This window comes from Xenopus laevis, chromosome 4L (assembly GCF_017654675.1).
Source record: "Xenopus laevis strain J_2021 chromosome 4L, Xenopus_laevis_v10.1, whole genome shotgun sequence".
Taxonomy (NCBI): Eukaryota; Metazoa; Chordata; class Amphibia; order Anura; family Pipidae; genus Xenopus; species Xenopus laevis.
In genome coordinates, this window is record NC_054377.1 from 12,644,120 (window position 1) to 12,662,800 (window position 18,681).

The window sequence follows — 18,681 nt, forward strand, 5'->3', positions numbered from 1 at the left end:
GCAACCATGCAGCGATTTGAATAAGAGACTTTAATATGAATAGGAGAGGGGCTGAATAGAAAGATGAGTAATAAAAAGTAGCAATAACAATACATTTGTAGCCTTACAGAGCATTTGTTTTTTAGATGGGGTCAGTGACCCCCCCAATATGAATTCATTCAAAAACTATAAAAAATGAAGGGCAGTTGAAAAGTTTGTTAGAATTAGTCATTCTATAATGTACTAAATGTTAACTAAAAGGTGAACAACCCCTTTAAAGGTGCTAAATTGTACCAGTGCAGTTACCCAAAGAAACTTTGTCTGATCCAAGCAAATTGCAGATTAGTTGCTATGGGTAACTGCCCCGATGCAATGTACCACTTAACACTAGTAGATGAGGGAAAATTTAGCCTAGTTATGTATCCAATGTCAAGTAGAGAAAACCGAGTTATTAAATGGCCTAAATTGCTTATTTCACATGAAGCTTTTGAGCATCCGCTTCTCTTGTTGCTACAAACGTTGAGTTTGATACATCAAAAAAAAAAAAACCCTTTCTGTGCTGCACACATGCCTTGTATTTGATAACAACCCCTTAAACACATTTCTGTTACCATGGAAATAAGAAAGTGCCTAGATATCAATTTTCCGCCGCATGAATGAATATATCCCGGCAATATGACCATTATGGTGCAAAACCATCATATTTTATGCAAAAGCTTTTCAACTTTTCTACTTCTCTGTTCAGGGCCTGAAAACCCATTTCAGCCTACAAATAAATTTCCCGTTTAAATGGAAGTGCATGGGAGTGGGCAGAGACTAGTGGATCTAATACACAGGTAGATGCACGGAATCAGCACTGACTCTGGAGCAAAGAGAAAATGCCTTTATGGAAAGGCTGTGCTGGAATACCTGTATCATTATAAACAGGTTTTACCCTGCCCAATCGACATCTGGTTGACTTTCGGACAGATATCGATCGGGAAAGCCCATCAGAGGGCCCTACACATGGGCCGATAAGCTGCCGACTCGGTCTCGGCCGACCCGTGTATGGGAAGAGGTGTGGAAACGAAAGACAGAATTCTGTCTGCTAATTGGCTCATGTGACCTAACAAGTTTGTTTTCTTTGTTTGTGTGCACCGTGAATCATACGATCTATTTCTATTTAGAATTACCCAATGGCACATACTACTAAAACAGTATAATATTATGAAAATGGTTTATTTACATGAAACAGTAGTTGTTTTATGCAATATCTTTTTTATAGAGTCCTACGTTGTTTGGGAGTGTAGTTTTTCTTTTTAGGTATTGTGTATTTATAGGAAAGTATGATTCTTAAGGAGATCATGGACTGAATCTAAGGGGGTGATATTATAGCATGCACAAACTTTGCCATTGGTCTAGTAACCCAGAGCTGACAATAAACAGGGTAGCATTTACTTTGCACTTTAGTTGGTATTAAATTTTATTACATTCCCCCAGGGTTAGACTGGGGTTTTCAGACACTGGGGAAACAACCTGGTGGACCCTGCTGGCCCAGACCTACTCTCATGGCTGCTGTGCACCCGGACCTCTCCCATCCCATATAGTTAACAGAAAAGAGAAGGTGGGGGGCAGGAGAGAGGTGGGAAGAGGTGGTTTGAGGCAGTAGAGGTGGTGGAGGGGTGGTCGGCAGGGAGCTGTTGGGGGGCTTTGATGCCCCCACCCTGTAAACCCTGATGCCCCCCAGTCCAACACCACATTATAAAGTAATTGCACTGCACCGGAGTTAAATGAGCTGAGTCTCCAGTAGGGGGCTGCACCCATGTATAGAAGGTCAGGTAAAAATGCCCATCAGCCAATGATAGGATCAGCGTGTGGGTGCATATTTATGTAAGGGTTTATGTAAGGGAGCCCATCTTTTGCAGGGTGCAGCTGCTGTAGCTCAAGGTTCATACAACACCTCCATGACTTGAGGTGGCCATACACGGGCAGATTAAAGCTGCTGATATCAGTCCTTTAGACCAATTCGGCAATTTATCTGCCCGTCTATGGGGGCTTCCAACGGGTCTTCCCGATCGATATCTGGTCACGATATTGATCGGGAAGAATTCATTTTTTCGGGGCATCTGACCCATTGGAGCACATTGCTCCTCATTGTAAACCGATCGTTCGGCCCTAGGGCCAAACGTTCGGATTACCCCGATGTAGCCCTGCTATTGGTGGGCATATCGGGGAAAGATCGGCTCATTTGGCGATGTCGCCAGACGAGCGGATCTCTTTGTGTATTGGCAGCTTTATTAGATACACTGAAACAGACATGTTTTATTCCGGACTGATTTTCCATTCAAGCAGAGCACAAATTCTTTCCCAGCGAGTGTCGGGGTGGCAGTAAATCCGGCTGAAGCCCGAGAGAGACTGAACTCTCCAGCAGTGAGAGCAGCAATCAGATGTGAGCAGGGAAATCACAGGCTGCAATCTCCAATAAAATAAACCTGCTGTCAGTCTGCCCCAATGGCTTGGGAACAATTTATGGATCCCAGAGAGATGGAAAGATCTAAGGCGTTTTATGTACATACCTGGCAAAAATACAGAATTATTTTTACATATTACTTTAGTTATTGACTGGCTATGGATATAGATGGGAATTTATAATAAGTATTTAGTGTTGGGCTGTTAGAAACATTTTTCATATGTTCTGCACCTCCGGTGGGAAAAAATCCAGGAAGAAAACCTTAAATATCCACATCTTTCAGCTTTCCTTTATTCGACTTAATGTAGGTAAAGAGTGTCTATCATAGGAAGATTGCTGGCTGTCAGCTAATACAGATGTGGGACCTGTTATCCAGAAAGCTCCGAATTACAGGAAGGTCATCTCCCATTGACTCCATTTTAAGCAAATAATTCAATTATGAGTATTACTCGTGTATTAAAAGGGATAATGTACCCCCTACTGTAAATGATAAGGATATTAGAAGTGACTGAGGGGTTGTTCTGTGACCATATAAAGGCACAAGGCTGCAAGCTGAGTTATACAGGGAACTCCGTGTATCACTTATGTATTATAAGGGATAATGTACCCCCTACTGTAAATGATAAGGATATTAAAAGTCACCGAGAGGTTCTGTGACCATATAAAGGCACAAGGCTGCAGGCTGAGTTATACAGGGAACTCTGAGTATCACTTATGTATTATAAGGGATAATGTACCCCCTACTGTAAATGACAAGGATATTAGAAGTCACTGAGGGGTTCTGTGACCATATAAAGGCACAAGGCTGCAGGCTAAGTTATACAGGGAACTCTGAGTATCACTCATGTATTATAAGTGATAATGTACCCCCTACTGTAAATGATAAGGATATTAGAAGTCACTGAGGGGTTGTTCTGTGACCATATAAAGACACAAGGCTGCAGGCTGAGTTATACAGGGAACTCTGAGTATCACTCATGTATTATAAGGGATAAAGTACCCCCTACTGTAAATGACAAGGATATTAGAAGTCACTGAGGGGTTCTGTGACCATATAAAGGCACAAGGCTGCAGGCTGAGTTATACAGGGAACTCTGAGTATCACTCATGTATTATAAGGGATAACGTACCCCCTACTGTAAATGATAAGGATATTAGAAGTCACTGAGGGGTTGTTCTGTGACCATATAAAGGCACAAGGCTGCAGGCTGAGTTATACAGGGAACTGAGTATTTGAAGTGAATTACCTTTTCTATTTATTTGGTTATTCTTCTAATTTTAATTTGAAACGTCTGTTATAGTATTCTGAGCACTCACAGTTATTGCTTGCATGTGGTGTATGGTTTTTCCATCAGTCTATTTTACAGCGCATTTATGAATGAGAGAGCTGTGACAAGCGACGATCGAGTTTTATTTTTAGCCTGCTTGAAAACATGTTTTATTTTGCACAGCCTGTCTATTTACCCAGTTTTTATCATTATTAAACTATTATCATCATTTATCATTACTTACTATTATACTAAACAATTCCTTTAAATAACAGACATATTGAAGACTTTCGAGGTTTCTCGATTTTGTAAAAAAACAAACAAAAAAAACCTTCTAATTCTATTTTGCAGCAATAAGCCAAAAGTGTAACCATTCTACAAGAGTAGACCACTACGTCTTTGGGTTTTTCCTCCTGACCTCTTGTTGATATGAGCCCTTTGGATGTTCACAGGGTTGGACTGGGGTGTGCAGGGCCCCCACACCCCCTCTGGGGCCCTCGTTGCTCACCCACTCACCCACCACATGTCCTTTCCCCCCCCGCACGCACCTTACACTTACTTTTGCGATGATTGGGGGTGGGAGAGCAGTAGGGAGTAGTGATGGGTAAATCTGACCCGTTTCACTTTGCTGTAAACTGAGAAAATTCGCCCAAGTGCATTGAAGTCTATGGGTGACAAATTGCACAACAAATCTTTGACGCGTGCCAAATTCTTCCACCCACTATGGACGTCATTTTCGATGTGAAACTTGGCAACGAATTTCGCTCATCACTAATAGGGAGCAGGGCTGCCATCAGAAATCAGGAGTCATCATACAGTAACATTTTATGGTCCTGACCCACCCCAGATCCCGCCTCCCAAGCCCCACCCAGATCCCGCCCACTCCACACCAGGGCCCCCCTAAAAAAATAATTGATTGTCAGGGGCCCCCTATAAGTTAAAAAAAAAAACTAATGCCAGGGCCCCTATAAAAGCTTTTTTCTTTTAAAAGTGATCCCACCCCACACCAGGGCCCCCCTAAAAAAATAATTGGTGGTCAGGGTCCCCCAATAAGTTAAAAAAAAAATTGCGCCAGGGCCCCTCATAAAAGTTTTTAAAAAACATTGGTGGTCAGCGGCCCCATAGAATATTTGAAAAAAAACATTGGTGTCCAGGAGTTCAATAAAACATGGTGTTCAGTTCTTCGTTTTCCATCGGCTCCTTTCGTGGCTTCGGGTCTTTACTTGGTTTGGGGGCTTCAGCTTCGACTAATTTCGTAGCTTTGGGTTTTTTTTTGCGGCTTCAGGACTTTAACTTCCATTTTTTAGAGGCTTCGGATATTTTCGTGGCTTCAGCTATTTTGAAGGCTTTGGGTCTTCGGAGCTGTTAAGGGTAGGCCCGGCTAATTCGAAGAGTGCTGCACAGCCGGGCCCCCCTTTAGGTCCGGACCCGTTACAGCTGTACCTCTTGTGCCCCCTAATGGCGGCCCTGGTAGGGAGCATTGGCAGAGGTCAGAGGAGAGCAATGGCAGAGGGCAGGTGGGATCGGGTCTGGGTCAGTCGGCCCACCAGGATTTTTCTCGATCTCCCGCTGGCCAAGTCCGACCCTGGATATGCACCACTGTATTATCCAAGTTGCTGGATGTTCAATAAGCAATGTATAATATATAAGTACTACAGTACCGGTAAGTACAGGTAAGTGTTCACATAAAGACTATTAACATTATAGAAAAAAAGAACATAAATGCCAAGAATAATTTGTCACTTACACATTGAGGGGCTGCCAGGCCGGCCACTGAGCTTTGGCTTTGATTACTGTTAGAACTTCATCTCCCTGGAAAACAGAAACAGAATAACTTGTCATGGAATCAATCAAAATCAATACAGCTAAAAATTCCATATTTTATATAGTGAACTCATTGCACGAGGCTAAAGTTTGAGCTTGTCAATAGCAGCAATGATCCAGGACTTCAAACTTGTCACAGGGGGTCACCATCTTGTAAAGTGTCTGTGACACTCACATGCTCAGTGGGCTCTGATTGGCTGTTGAGAAGCTAAGCTTAGGGCTCGTCACTAATTATCCAGCAGAAAATGAGCTTCCCTGGCTGTAATATAAGATGATGCTACAGGTTTGCTGATTATTAAATTCTGATGCTAATTGCACTGGTTTCTGTGCTGCCATGTAGTAATTATCTGTATTAATTACTAATCAGCCTTATATTGTGACATTTCTATTCTATGTGTACTGTATATTGTGAGTGGGTCCCTAAGCTCAGTAAGTGACAGCAGCACAGAGCATGTGCAGTGAATCAGCAGAAAAGAAGATAGGGAGCTACTGGGGCATCTTTGGAGACACAGATCTTTACTGCTAAACGGTTGTGGTTGCCTTGGGCTGGTACAAAAATCCCAAAACACAATGTACAACATTTCTAGCTACTTCTTTAGTTCAGGTTAGGTTCAGGCTCCTTTAATCTGAATGGGCTACAACAATGTATGGGCCAGACTGTGAGATAATGCAGTCATAAATATTGTATCAGTAACACCTTAATAAAAGCTGTGTGGATGGGAATTATGGGTGAATTATATTTGCCACTTAATATTCCTATTGTACAAGTATAGCAATTGGCCATTTATAGTACCAGCGATGTTCCCCTGGATGCCTTGAAACACAATACGCCAGCATTTTAGAGCAATGCAGGATTGTAGATTTGAAAGCAGGAGATTCCTTTAACAAGACATCAGTGCACAGAAGCCACTTAGTAAATGTTTCTAAAAGGGTTTTCTGTCTCCCCATGGAACATCACTTACTTGTTCAGATTGTTACGTTTACTCATTTACTTTTTGTCTATTTCTGCTTTTTTTCTACCCCACCTCCTTGCATTTTCTGTATTCCCCAATTAAATTCAAGAAAAATAAATAAATTATGAGTAATTGGCGTTTTTCCCTGGCTGGCCTCGGATTGTAAATGGGAATTACATTGCATTCTGTGCGCGTTTTATTTCTGAACCGCGTCCCCTTTCTGGTCGGACATAACCTTGTTTAAACAGATAGTCTCCTCGACAACTTAATTGCTCCTCTATTTCGCACAGGACCAGAGCAATTAAAGTCTAATGCTGCCTCTCTACAAAAGGGAAACGTTAGGAGTGGATATATTTGCATGCAGTTCCAATCCTATTTGACCTGACATTCAGAGCACAAGCAGTACTGTTTTCTACATGCATTAGAACTAGCCAAGATGTTAAATAAGATTCTTTTTTTTTTGTGTGTGCTTAAGACCTTACAAATCTGAAATTGAATGGGATCTATTTTTATAATAATGGAAAATGTAGATACTCACTGATGGAGAGGGAGAGGGAGAGGGAGAGGGAGAGGGAGAGGGAGAGGGAGAGGGAGAGGGAGAGAGAGAGAGAGAGAGAGAGAGAGAGAGAGAGAGAGAGAGAGAGAGAGAGAGAGAGAGAGAGAGAGAGAGAGAGAGAGAGAGAGAGAGAGAGGCTCCCACCCCCCGCTTCCCCGGTAGTTCTGCCACTGATACAAACCAATTCCATATACAATACCTAGAACACAGGGCGAGATAAATACAGTGCCAATTCCATGTATAATACCCAGAAAACATGGCAAGATAAATACAGTGCCAACTCCATGTATAATATTCAGAACACAAGGCAGGATAAATACAGTGCAAATTCCATGTATAATACCCAGAACACAGGGCAAGATAAATACAGTGCCAATACCATGTATAATGTCCCTAGAACACATTGTAAATACAGCGCCAATTCCATATACAGTATAATGCCCCAGAACACATGGCAGGATACATACAGTGCCAATTCCATATATAATGCCCCAGAACACAGGGCAGGATAAATACAGAGCCAATTCCATGTATATTACCCAAAACACAAGGCACGATAAATACAGTTTCAATTCCATAAATAATAACCAGAACACAAGGCAGGATAAATACAGGGCCAATTCCATATATAATACCCAGAACACGCGGCAGGATAAATACAGTGCCAATTCCATATATAATACCCAGAACACAGGGCAGAATAAATACAATGCCAATTCCATGTAAACACAAGGCAGGATAAATACAGTGCCAATTCCATATAAAATACCCAGAACACGCGGCAGGATAAATACAGTGCCAATTCCATATATAATACCCAGAACACAGGGCTAATTCCATGTATAATTTCCCCAGAACACAGTGGAAATACAGTGCCAATTCCTTATATAATGCCCCAGAACACATGGCAGGATAAATACAGTGCCAATTTCATGTATAATACCCAGAACACATGGCAGAATAAATACAGCGCCAATTCCATATATAATACCCAGAACACATGGCAGGATAAATACAGTGCCAATTCTTTGTATATCCCCTGAACAAACAGCAGGACAGGATAAATACAGGACCAATTCCATATATAATACCCAGAACACATGGCAGTATAAATACAGTGCCAATTCCGTGTATAATGTCCCCAGAACACAGTGTAAATACAGTGCCAATTCCATATACTGTATAATGCCCCAGAACACACGGCAGGATAAATGCAGCACCAATTCCATGTATAATTCCCCAGAACACATGGCAGGATAAATACAGTGCCAATTCCATATATCATGCCCCCAGAACACAGTGTAAATACAGTGCCAGTTCTATATATAATTTCCCTAGAACATGTGGCAGGATAAACAGGGGCGCTGCTCCCATGAGGCTAGTTGAGAAACTCGATTCAGGCAACAGTGCCCCACAAAATACCAGGGGCAGCAAAGAGCACCCTCCTGGTAACTTTTAGAGATAAATTTCCAATTTCAAACAGGAAATTCGGTTCTTCTGGTGCAGACAGCCCAACTGCTACATGACCCTCCCCCTCCCTCCGGCACGGAAAAAGAGTGAGTGCCGTGGGAAGAGTGGGGCAGCCGATTGAAAGCCGTCTTAGGGCAGCAATTGGGCCAGGATCACCCCTGAGGATAGGAATATTTCCTTGATTCTTTGGGACTGAACTGCAGTTAACAAATGTGCTGTTTCTGCATTCAGGAAGACAACAACATCTAAGAATGGAATGGAAAGGAACCAGCAATTCCTTGGCATTTAGTTTTATCCACATAAAAGCAAAACCTAATTTACTAATGAAGGAGGAATCAAACATGTAAAACTTAATAATGGGAAGAATGGAAAAAATTAACAGGCTGCCTATGAAAGAGCTCACATAAGTGCAGGGCATTATTGTGTTCCTAGAGCTAATTACGAGTTCTCCATCAGTAGAAACGTTAAAAGGTTTTAGCCAATTTTTCCAAAACAAAATGTTCAATGCTACAGGAAACCTGCGTGAGATAATTAAATGCTGATTGATCCAAAAAAGGCGACTAATTGCTAGTGCGGGATCAGGAAGGATTTCGTTATAACGGCGAGTCTAAGATAGCGTATGCTTCACAGCTTCAGAGTTAACCTTCCTTCAGATTAGAACAGATGAAATCTGAAATCTAAACATGATGGACAAATATTTTGAGTAGAATCGAGAATGATATGAAAACAGCCTGTGATTCTAATGAAGTTTGTACATGATCCACTAATAGAACCAGTATTGATTGGCAAATAACTGAGTTGGGTCTCCAGCTTGGAACATACACTATCTGGTTACTAAAGTGCAATCTACACAAGCAACGAGGCAGTGGGTTGAATAGCCGTCTAGAATGCTGAATAGCATCGGAAATGAAAAATAATATAAAGTAAAGTAAAAGTTTTCCTCTTTCTCCTTTCCTTCCTCTCATGTTTTTCTTTCATTCTTTCTCTTTCTTTGTCTTTTTCTTTCTCTCCTTTCTCTTTTCTATCTTAATCTTCCTTTCTATTACTCTCTTTTTCTTTTTATGTTACTCTTCCTTTCTCTTTCTCTTTCTGTCTTTTTCTTTTTCATCTTTGTCTTCCTTAATTTACTCTTTTTCTCTTTTTATCTTAGGCTTCCTTTTTTTTTTTTATCTTACTCTTCCTTTCTCTTTTTTATCTAACTCTTTCTATTACTCTCTTTTTCTTTTTCATATTAGTCTTCCTTTCTCTTTTTATCCTACTCTCCCTTTCTCATTTTTTATCTTACTCTTCCTTTCTCTTTCTCTCGTTTTATCTTACTCTTCCTTTCTCTCTCTTTCTTGCTTTTTATCTTACTTTTCCTTTCTCTCTTTTTCTTTTTATCTTATTCTTCATTTCTCTTTCTCTCTTTCTGTTTATCTTACACTTCCATTCTTTCTTTTTATTTTACTCCTTTCTCTATCTCTCTGTTTCTTTATCTTACTCTTCCTTTCTTGTTTCATTTTCTCTCTCCTTCTTTCCGCTCATATAAACCACGACCTCTAACAAATAGTCACAAAGGCAGCCACACAGTTAATAGACTGTTCTAGTTAATATTCCCCATTTAGATTTCACAGTAGATAAACACAAGATGTGGGTGTCTGGGACTTTTTCCAGAGGAGGTTTGAGGCCCTGTTAAAGAACACTTATACACAGGCATGTGCAATTTAAGAAAATTCCCTGTGGGGTTTAAAGCACATTTGTTTTATATTCCATTGAAGAGAAAATGATTCACTATTACGACGTCCTATGCGCCACTGATGCATTAAAATGTGACACATAGTTGCTTTTCTTTGTTCCGAACAATTATGTCAGAGAAGATATCTCTAAATGACCTATCCCATGCTGTTTCCTCTTAACAATGTAGACATTTTTTGATGGAAAGTAATATCTATCAATGTGTAGTATCCAGTATGGTTTAGGTTCTTCATTACCAATGCCCTTCCACAATTTTCCCCAGTAAACCCTTGTTTTGTCAGATAAAGTCCTGTTATTTGTGTTAGTAAAAATATATTTGAGCCAAGACATGGGACGAAATGCTGGTCAACTTGGCAGGGAAAGTCCACCTACGTATGACCAGTTTTAAAAAGGGAATGTGTCGAAAACTGAGGCTGCTTTGACCTCCTGGTGGCCTGTTAGCTTCCAACACAAACAGATGGAGGCCACTGGCCTACAGTGGAGGAAATGACATTTGGACCAAAACAGTGAAATTAGTAAACGGAGCAGTGGTGTAACTGTGTCCTCAGCTGACAGAACTGCCCAGGCCTATTGCTTTGACCTGAACTTTGAGCCTGTTTAATCATTTTTGTGCCTGCCCGTGTGCCATAATCTTGTATTGTGTTGCCTGTTTACCCTTCTTGTGCATGTGCCTACCCTGTACCTTACTTTGCTTTGTAACTTGCCTGTTGTTTTTATTCCCCAAGAACTTGTCCCACCAGTGTCCCAGCTCACCTTCCTAATTGGTCCTTACCAAGCAATTCAAGAAGCTAGGAGCTCATAGTGGTCCATAGTGACCTCTTGTTCCTGAGATCATGGAATTCCAAGTTGAATTATGATATCCTCTTACAGGTATGGGACCTTTTATTCAGAGTTCTCAGGACCTGGAGTTTTTTGGATAATGTAATTTGGATTTGGAGAGAATTATGTAAACATTTAATAAACCCAATAGGCTGTTTTTTGCTTCCAATAAGGATTAATTATATCTTAGTTGGGATCAAGTACAAGCTACTGTTTTATTATTATAGAGAAAAAGGGAATGATTTTTAAACATTTGGATTATTCAATAAGATGGAGTCTGCCATTCTGTAATTTAGAGCTTTCTGGATAACAGGTTATCAGATAACAGACCTGTATTTGAAGTAAAGGCTACATTATTTCTTCTGCTACACAGCCTTCAACGAGTTGTGATATGTGACATCACTAAGAACAAATTTTAACTAATGACATCATTGAGTTATGTATGTCTATATTTTCCAATTTATATTGGCTCTTGGGCTTTATAACAATATTCTAGTTCAGTAGATCTTCAACAAGAAGTTGAGTTTGCCTTGTTTCGCCTTACCTAGTGTATAACATTGTAGTTATTAACACAAATAAGATAAATGCATGAAACTGCCCTGGTTGCCTTTACTTCAGTTGGACCGTAACTCAACATTAGTCCATTTTACTGGAATCGAGCAAAGTCCAACTCAGGTTTCTGACTCAGTTTCTGTTTTGAATCAAATGAGAAATAATTGAATGCATTGTGTTTGGTTACGGTTAAGGCTGCATATACGTCAGTTCCCATTACCATCATCTGCTCGTAGTAAGAAGAGAAAAGAATTTGAGAATGAACATGGTACGAAGGACAACATGTTATTTCACTTTGTATTTTTGCATTGGAATTGTCCAAACAATAAACCCATGATTGTGGCTATATCCTTGAACTTCACGTGTTTTATTCCTGCTTGATTGAACAAGTGGATATTGAAGCTAAAATTTAAAGGACCCAAGGCTACGATGAAGAGTAGGAGGCACCTGTTTAGGATGCAACTATTTTTATTAAATGGGGGAAGCACAATTGTGGTATGGACAGCAGCACACACCTTGAGTGGCTTCCATTGGACTTGTCTATCCTAAAAATGGCCACGAGGGCTTGGTGTGGTGGAACCATGGGGGGGGGGTTTGAAGGGACAGCAACCCTTGAAATGGACAAAGGTTGAGTGTCTGTGTCCATCATCCATGTCACATATGGATAGTAACACACATCTGGAGTGGCATTGGATTAGCTCCTGGTGTTTTCTAACCATTCTCCTGTCTGTGTGTCTGTGTCTAACACAACGGCTTCGTGTGGTGGGACCATGGGGGGTGCAGGGACAGCAACCCTTGCTATAGGCACCAAAGCTCCTAAACAGGGAAAGCACAATTTCAGAAAATATTTTAATAGCGGTATGGACAGCGGCACACAGTGGCTTGCCATTGCATGATCTCCTTTTCACCATAAAGAAACCACCTGCAATGTGTCACTGTAGAGTCTAGCATCAGTTTTGCATATTTTAAAAATATGTGCTATGAATACAAGGCCCCTCCAGAATTTCCACCTTCCCATGACAGTCATTAATCTAGGGTTCCTTTTCCTCAGAGGAACTGGAATTCTAGGAGCATGGATGGATTTTCATTAAGGCTAGGGGAGGCTAAGCCTTCGCAAACCTGGCTGATAAAAAAGAATCAAGAAAAAAAACATAAAAAAAGAGCTTTACTTCCTTTTTTCCCCCGTAAAGATTTAAATCCCGGTACAGCCTCAAGAGGATTGGATAGGCTGGTGGACAAAATTTGAAGATTCCTGCAGCCCAACTAATCCCCTAGTGCAGGGCTGTCCAACTGGCGGCCCGCGACGCCCCCTTCTGTGGCCCCCCACATGCTGTCTGTTTACCAGTCTGTTTACCAGTCTCTATATCACTATATAGATTAACTGGCCCCTGCATTGTTTAAACCTCAAATTCAGAATGTATTGTTCACACCTGTGATCCCCCTGTATTGTTGACACTTGTGACACCTCTATTGTTTATATCCTAAAATCCTGTACTGTTCCAGCTGAGACCCAGACTGAAACTGTGAAATTGTTCACCTGTTCACACCTTATTCAAAATGCTAATGGGGCACCAGCACTGTGTCACTGTATGTAGTACATATTAGACTGAGAGCTTTCCCTGTCTCCTGCTCTGTTCTGCCTTCCCTCCCTGTGTGTGCCATTCTCTCCTTGCCCAGTGCTGCTTGTGTGTGCCATTCTCTGCTTGCCCAGTGATGCTTGTGTGCGCCATTCTCTGCTTGCCCAGTGCTGCTTGTGTGTGCCATTCTCCGCTTGCCAAATGCTGCTTATGCCATTCTCTGCTTGCCCAGTGCTGCTTGTGTGTGTCATCATGTGTTGGGGGGTTGTTGTATTATCCACAGGGGAGGATGAGGCATATGGATTTAAGGGTAGTGATGGGCGAATTTATTCGCCAGGCGCGAATTCGCGGTGAATTTGCGCGATTCGCGGCAGGCGAATAAATTCGCGAAAATTCGCCGAAAAAATTCGCCGGCGTCAAAATTTTTTTCGAAAAAACGGACGCCGGCATCAAAAACGAGACGCCGGCGCCGTTTCGCGAATTTTTCGCAGTTTCGCGAATTTCGCGCGAAATTCGCGAATTTTTCGGCGAAGCGAAACGGCGCAAATTCGCCCATCACTATTTAAGGGCAATGTTTTAACATGACTTCAATTTTTCTGCCTGCAGTGAGCACCAACCATTTGGTTTTTTGGTGTGCTACCACCGTTAACATGATCTTAAAAGTTCTTGTGGTAACATGGGTGTGGTTTACAATGGGTGTGGTTTAAAAGGGGGAGTGGCCAATTGACTTCCATTATCGGCCCTCCACCACATAGGCCAGTAAAATTCTGGCCCTCTGTACCACAGAATTTGGACAGCACTGCCCTAGTGGCATGACCGGGACTTGCACTTTGAGGGAAATAAAAATCTAAAATGTAGTCCCTGTCTGCTGCCATGATTAACTTTTCCTGTTCCTGGGTTATATGTGTCAGGGCAGCACCCAGCTACATTTTTTCTTTACTCTTTGTTTTAATTCCCTTCGGCCCCTTTACCCTCCAGTCTAGAAACACTAAATAATAGTAAAGCATGGATATCAAGTTAGGGAAACATGGAGTCAGAGCACAGAAATACAGTATAGGGGCAAATTCACTAAGATTCGTAGTTGCGCCAGGCGCAACTTCGCCGCACTTCGCCACACTTAGCCAGGCGTAGTTTCACCAGCGCTCCGCAAATTCACTAAAATCCGAAGTTGCGCACAGGGGTAGCGTAAGGTTGCGAAGTTGCGCTAGCGTTGATTCACTAAGCGAAGTTACGCTAGCGATGGTTAATTTGCATACGGCGCCAAATTCAAATTTCAGTGGAGGAATACGTAGAATCACTCTCCCATAGAGAGAGGGGCCAGAATGCAGGGTTACTAGTAACAAATGCAAAGTAACCCGTGAAATGATAGAAGAGAAGATGGATTGGGTAAATGAGAAGAAACAAGAGAAAAGGGGGTAAAATACAATGTATACGTGATGGTGGAAAACAGTATAAAAAGAAAGGGAGACATTAGGAATAGAGCAGTGGCACCTGCAGATGAGAAACTAGTAAGAGAGCAAAAGGGTAAAAATAGGAGGGTACATGGGGCAGCAGGATAGGAGGGCATCCTGAAAAAATAGAGTGTCAAGTGTCAAACTTCAGCTACTTTCAGGGTTCATCCTGCAGTCTCAAGCTGGTGTTGAACTACACCCCTCAATATCCTTAGAGAGGCAAAGGCACTAAGTGGGTGTTGCCTGAGCATAATAGAAGTTTAAAGGGAAAATTGAAGCTACTCCAAGTCTGGTCCTTGCACGGTAGGTAATTGGATTTCCAGTTTCCCCATTGTTTTCACTGTTCTCAAAGCTGCAGTCTATTATGCAGTAGGGATAAGCACTACACATAACCATCTTGACACAAGTGAGAGGCAAAGGCATTTCTTGGCATTAGACAGTACAACACAGTAATTGTGATTACTTCTATGACATGCCCTGTGTTTACAGGACATAAGCAGAAGGTATAATCGAAGCATCTTGACAATGAATGGGTTAAATAGCCTTTCTAAGCACAAAAATCACTTTCCGCCTACGTCTAGGAGAAAAAAAATTGTGGCTTGCACCCAATTTTGTGCCAGGTTAGCTCTTGTAGTTCAGGTTAACTATGGTCTACAGTGCTAATCAGGGCCAGGAGAAGTCTTCTACATTCCAACCAGTAAGCCTAGTCTACAGAGTATTATAAAAGATGATAGAAAGGGAAGAATACTATTTTTAGCTTTGCTTCAAACACACTTTGGTACCAGCGATACAAACAGTGCTGCACAGTTTTGAAAGTCGAGGCTCATTTAGGAGCAACATAAATCAGAATTATACAGACACTCTCAATCAGCTAATTGGCTGAGGTATCATAATTAGACAGAGTGACTTCCTAATCAGCACCTTGGATAGTTCAAAGGCAAGTCTGCCTTTATGGGTCCTCATTTGTGTCAATTATTTTGATGCTACTAGAAAGGCAAAATAAACAAAGACAGAAAATGTTTTTAAGCAAATCATTTTAAAAGTCAATGTGGCTTCCTCGTCTTTAGTGTACAGGATAAAAACTAAAGAGGCGTTACCGTTTGCTTTATATAACCTGCATGATGAAAGGCAATATGGTTGGACATTTCAGAGTTTGCAAAAACTAGAGACTTGAAACATTGTCTCTGAGGTTTTTCTTCCCCAACAATGTCAACATGGATTAGCCCTTTCGCTTTGGAGGTCATTTGTGGCCGGTGAAACCTAACTGTGTGGTCAATCTGTACTCTACTGGTTCTGACAAGTCATGGTTCCTAAACACACACATCCATCAAGTTCAACCTCAAGTCTGTATATAACTTATCTAACTGCTAGTTGATCAAGAGAAGTCAAAAAAACTATTTGAAGCCTCTCCAATTTGCCTCAGAGGGGGGGGGGGAAATCCTTCCTGACTCCAAGATGGCAATCGGACTAGTCCCTGGATCAACTTGTACAATGAGCTATCTTCTATAACATTGTGTGCCCTGGAAACATCTTTGTAACATTTCCCAAAATTCCTTTGGGGCTGAATAGACTTACACAAGTGCATGGAAGGTATGAGATTACACTTAAGTGCCCTTTTGAAAGTCGAGGACTCCAAAAAACAGAAAGGAACGTTGGAAAATACTGTTAAGATATCAGTGTGGGACTTGAGTGAGTAAAATCCCTAAGGCCAATACGATTTTTTCTGAACTGGAGTCATCTTCAGACTAGGGTTTATGGGGCCCAAGGGCGCCACACCCGATGAAGGGCCCCCATGCCAATCATGAGCTTCTCAAGGTATGATACCCAACGGCCTGTCTGCCCCTTGTGTATCTTTTACTTCTTGCTGCAATCGCTGAGGGACCAGAGGGAGCGGCAGCAATTTCTGGCTGGGAACAGGTCTGGGCTGATGGGGCCCATGAGGGCTGAGGCCCACAGAGTTTTAATCCCAGTGTCCCTTTGTCCCAGTCCAACACTGACTGAAGTGCAGGTCCAGAGAAGAAATATACTGTGAAGTAGAATCAAAGGGGTGTTCAAGCCACTGTAGGAATCTTGTCTAGAGGAGAAACCCGACTACTGCTTAATATTCAAGTTCTTTGAAGAAAAATTGCACAATTACGAGTGACAATTCGAACTCCTACAGGGAACTGCAACTACGCCCTCAGTTTTCAAAAGCTACTTGTAATGCCAGAGTAGCAGAAGAATAATGCTCAGCCTTTATCACTGCAGAGCTTCTCTGCTCTCTGGAACATCTATCTGACAATAACAAAACCTGTAACATCCTCAGCTGCTATTGTTCAACTAAAATATATCTGTATCTGTTATTAAATTGCAGCAATTTATATATATTTGAATTTCATTCCTTGCTGATCACTTTCCATTACAACCGTCTTGTTTGTTATACGCAACATCACTAGTCTCTTTGTTATGAATCTATTTGCCTTCACTTGCATTGTTGCTACAAGCACAAGTGGTGCCAAATAAAAGTAAAGCAAGAACAGGAGTTAGGTTAAAATTCCACTTTATTTGTATGCAAATCATAAAGAATTATGGATAAAAAGCCCAGGGATCATTCCTAACATTTCCATTTATATGGAATACCCAACCTTTTTTTTTACCCATGGTCTACATTCAAATATAAAACGAGTTGGGGAGAAACAGAGGCATGAAAAACTTTCCTGGGTGTGCCAAATAAGGGCTGTGATTGGGTATTTGGTAGCCTCCATGTGGACTGGCAGCCTACAGGAGACTCTATTTGGCAGTACACCTGGTTTTTATACAACCAAAACTTGCCTCCAAGACAAGAATTGAAAAATAAGCACCTGCTTTGACTCCACTGGGAGCAATATCCAATGGGTTGTTGTTCGCAAGCCACTGGTTGCCCTAGAACAGTGATTAGGGATGTAGCGAACGTCGGAAAAAAAGTTCGCGAACATATTCGCGAACTTGCGCAAAAACGCGAGCGGTTCGCGAACGGTTCGCGAACCCCATAGACTTCAATGGGAAGGCGAACTTTAACATCTAGAAAAGACATTTCTGGCCAGAAAAATGATTTTAAAGTTGTTTAAAGGGTGCAACGACCTGGACAGTGGCATGCCAGAGGGGGATCAAGGGCAAAAATGTATCTGAAAAATCTGCCTGTGTGTGCTTGGAAGAGATAGTGTAGGGGGAGAGCTGTTAGTGATTTCAGGGACAGATGATAGTAAGTTTGCTGGCTAGTAATCTGCTTGATACTGCTCTGTATTGGAGGGACAGAAGTCTGCAGGGATTTGAGGGACATTTTAGCTTAGGTAGCTTTGCTGGCTAGTAATCTACTGTTCTCTTTAAACAACTGCCATACGTTGACCTTGTAGGCATTGTTTGCCCAGTTTTTTTGGACGCAGCCACTGAAGCACAGTTGCCAGAAAAAATATGCCATATAAATGCTGAAAATAGTCATTTTTCGCCATACGTTGACCTTGTAGACATTGTTTGCCCAGTTTTTTTGGACGCAGCCACTGAAGCACAGTTGCCAGAAAAATTATGCCATATAAATGCTGAAAATATAAATTTTTTTGGTTGCAGCCACTGAAGCACAGAGGCCAGAAAAATTATGCCATATAAATGCAGAAAATATGCATTTTTTTGGTCGCAGCCACTGAAGCACAGTTGACAGAAAAATTATGCCATATAAATGCTGAAAATATAAACTTTTTTGGTTGCAGCCACTGAAGCACAGAGGCCAGAAAAATTATGCCATATAAATGCAGAAAACATGCATTTTTTTGGTCGCAGCCACTGAAGCACAGTTGACAGAAAAATTATGCCATATAAATGCTGAAAATATAAATTTTTTTGGTTGCAGCCACTGAAGCACAGAGGCCAGAAAAATTATGCCATATAAATGCAGAAAATATGCATTTTTTTGGTCGCAGCCACTGAAGCACAGTTGCCAGAAAAATATGCCATATAAATGCTGAAAATAGTCATTTTTTGCCATATACGTTGAGTCAACGTATGGCAAAAAATGACTATTTTCAGCATTTATATGG

The 18,681-nt window shown here is 41.4% G+C and overlaps 1 protein-coding gene across 1 annotated transcript in view; it reads right to left on the reverse strand.

The window, feature by feature from the left end:
- Positions 1-18,681, reverse strand: part of spon1.L (spondin 1, extracellular matrix protein L homeolog) — a 199,104-nt gene that overhangs the window by 34,205 nt on the left and 146,218 nt on the right. The window contains exon 7 of the mRNA XM_018257439.2: positions 5,444-5,508. Within this exon, the coding sequence (XP_018112928.1) occupies positions 5,444-5,508 (65 nt within the window). The remainder of the gene's footprint in view (positions 1-5,443; positions 5,509-18,681) is intronic.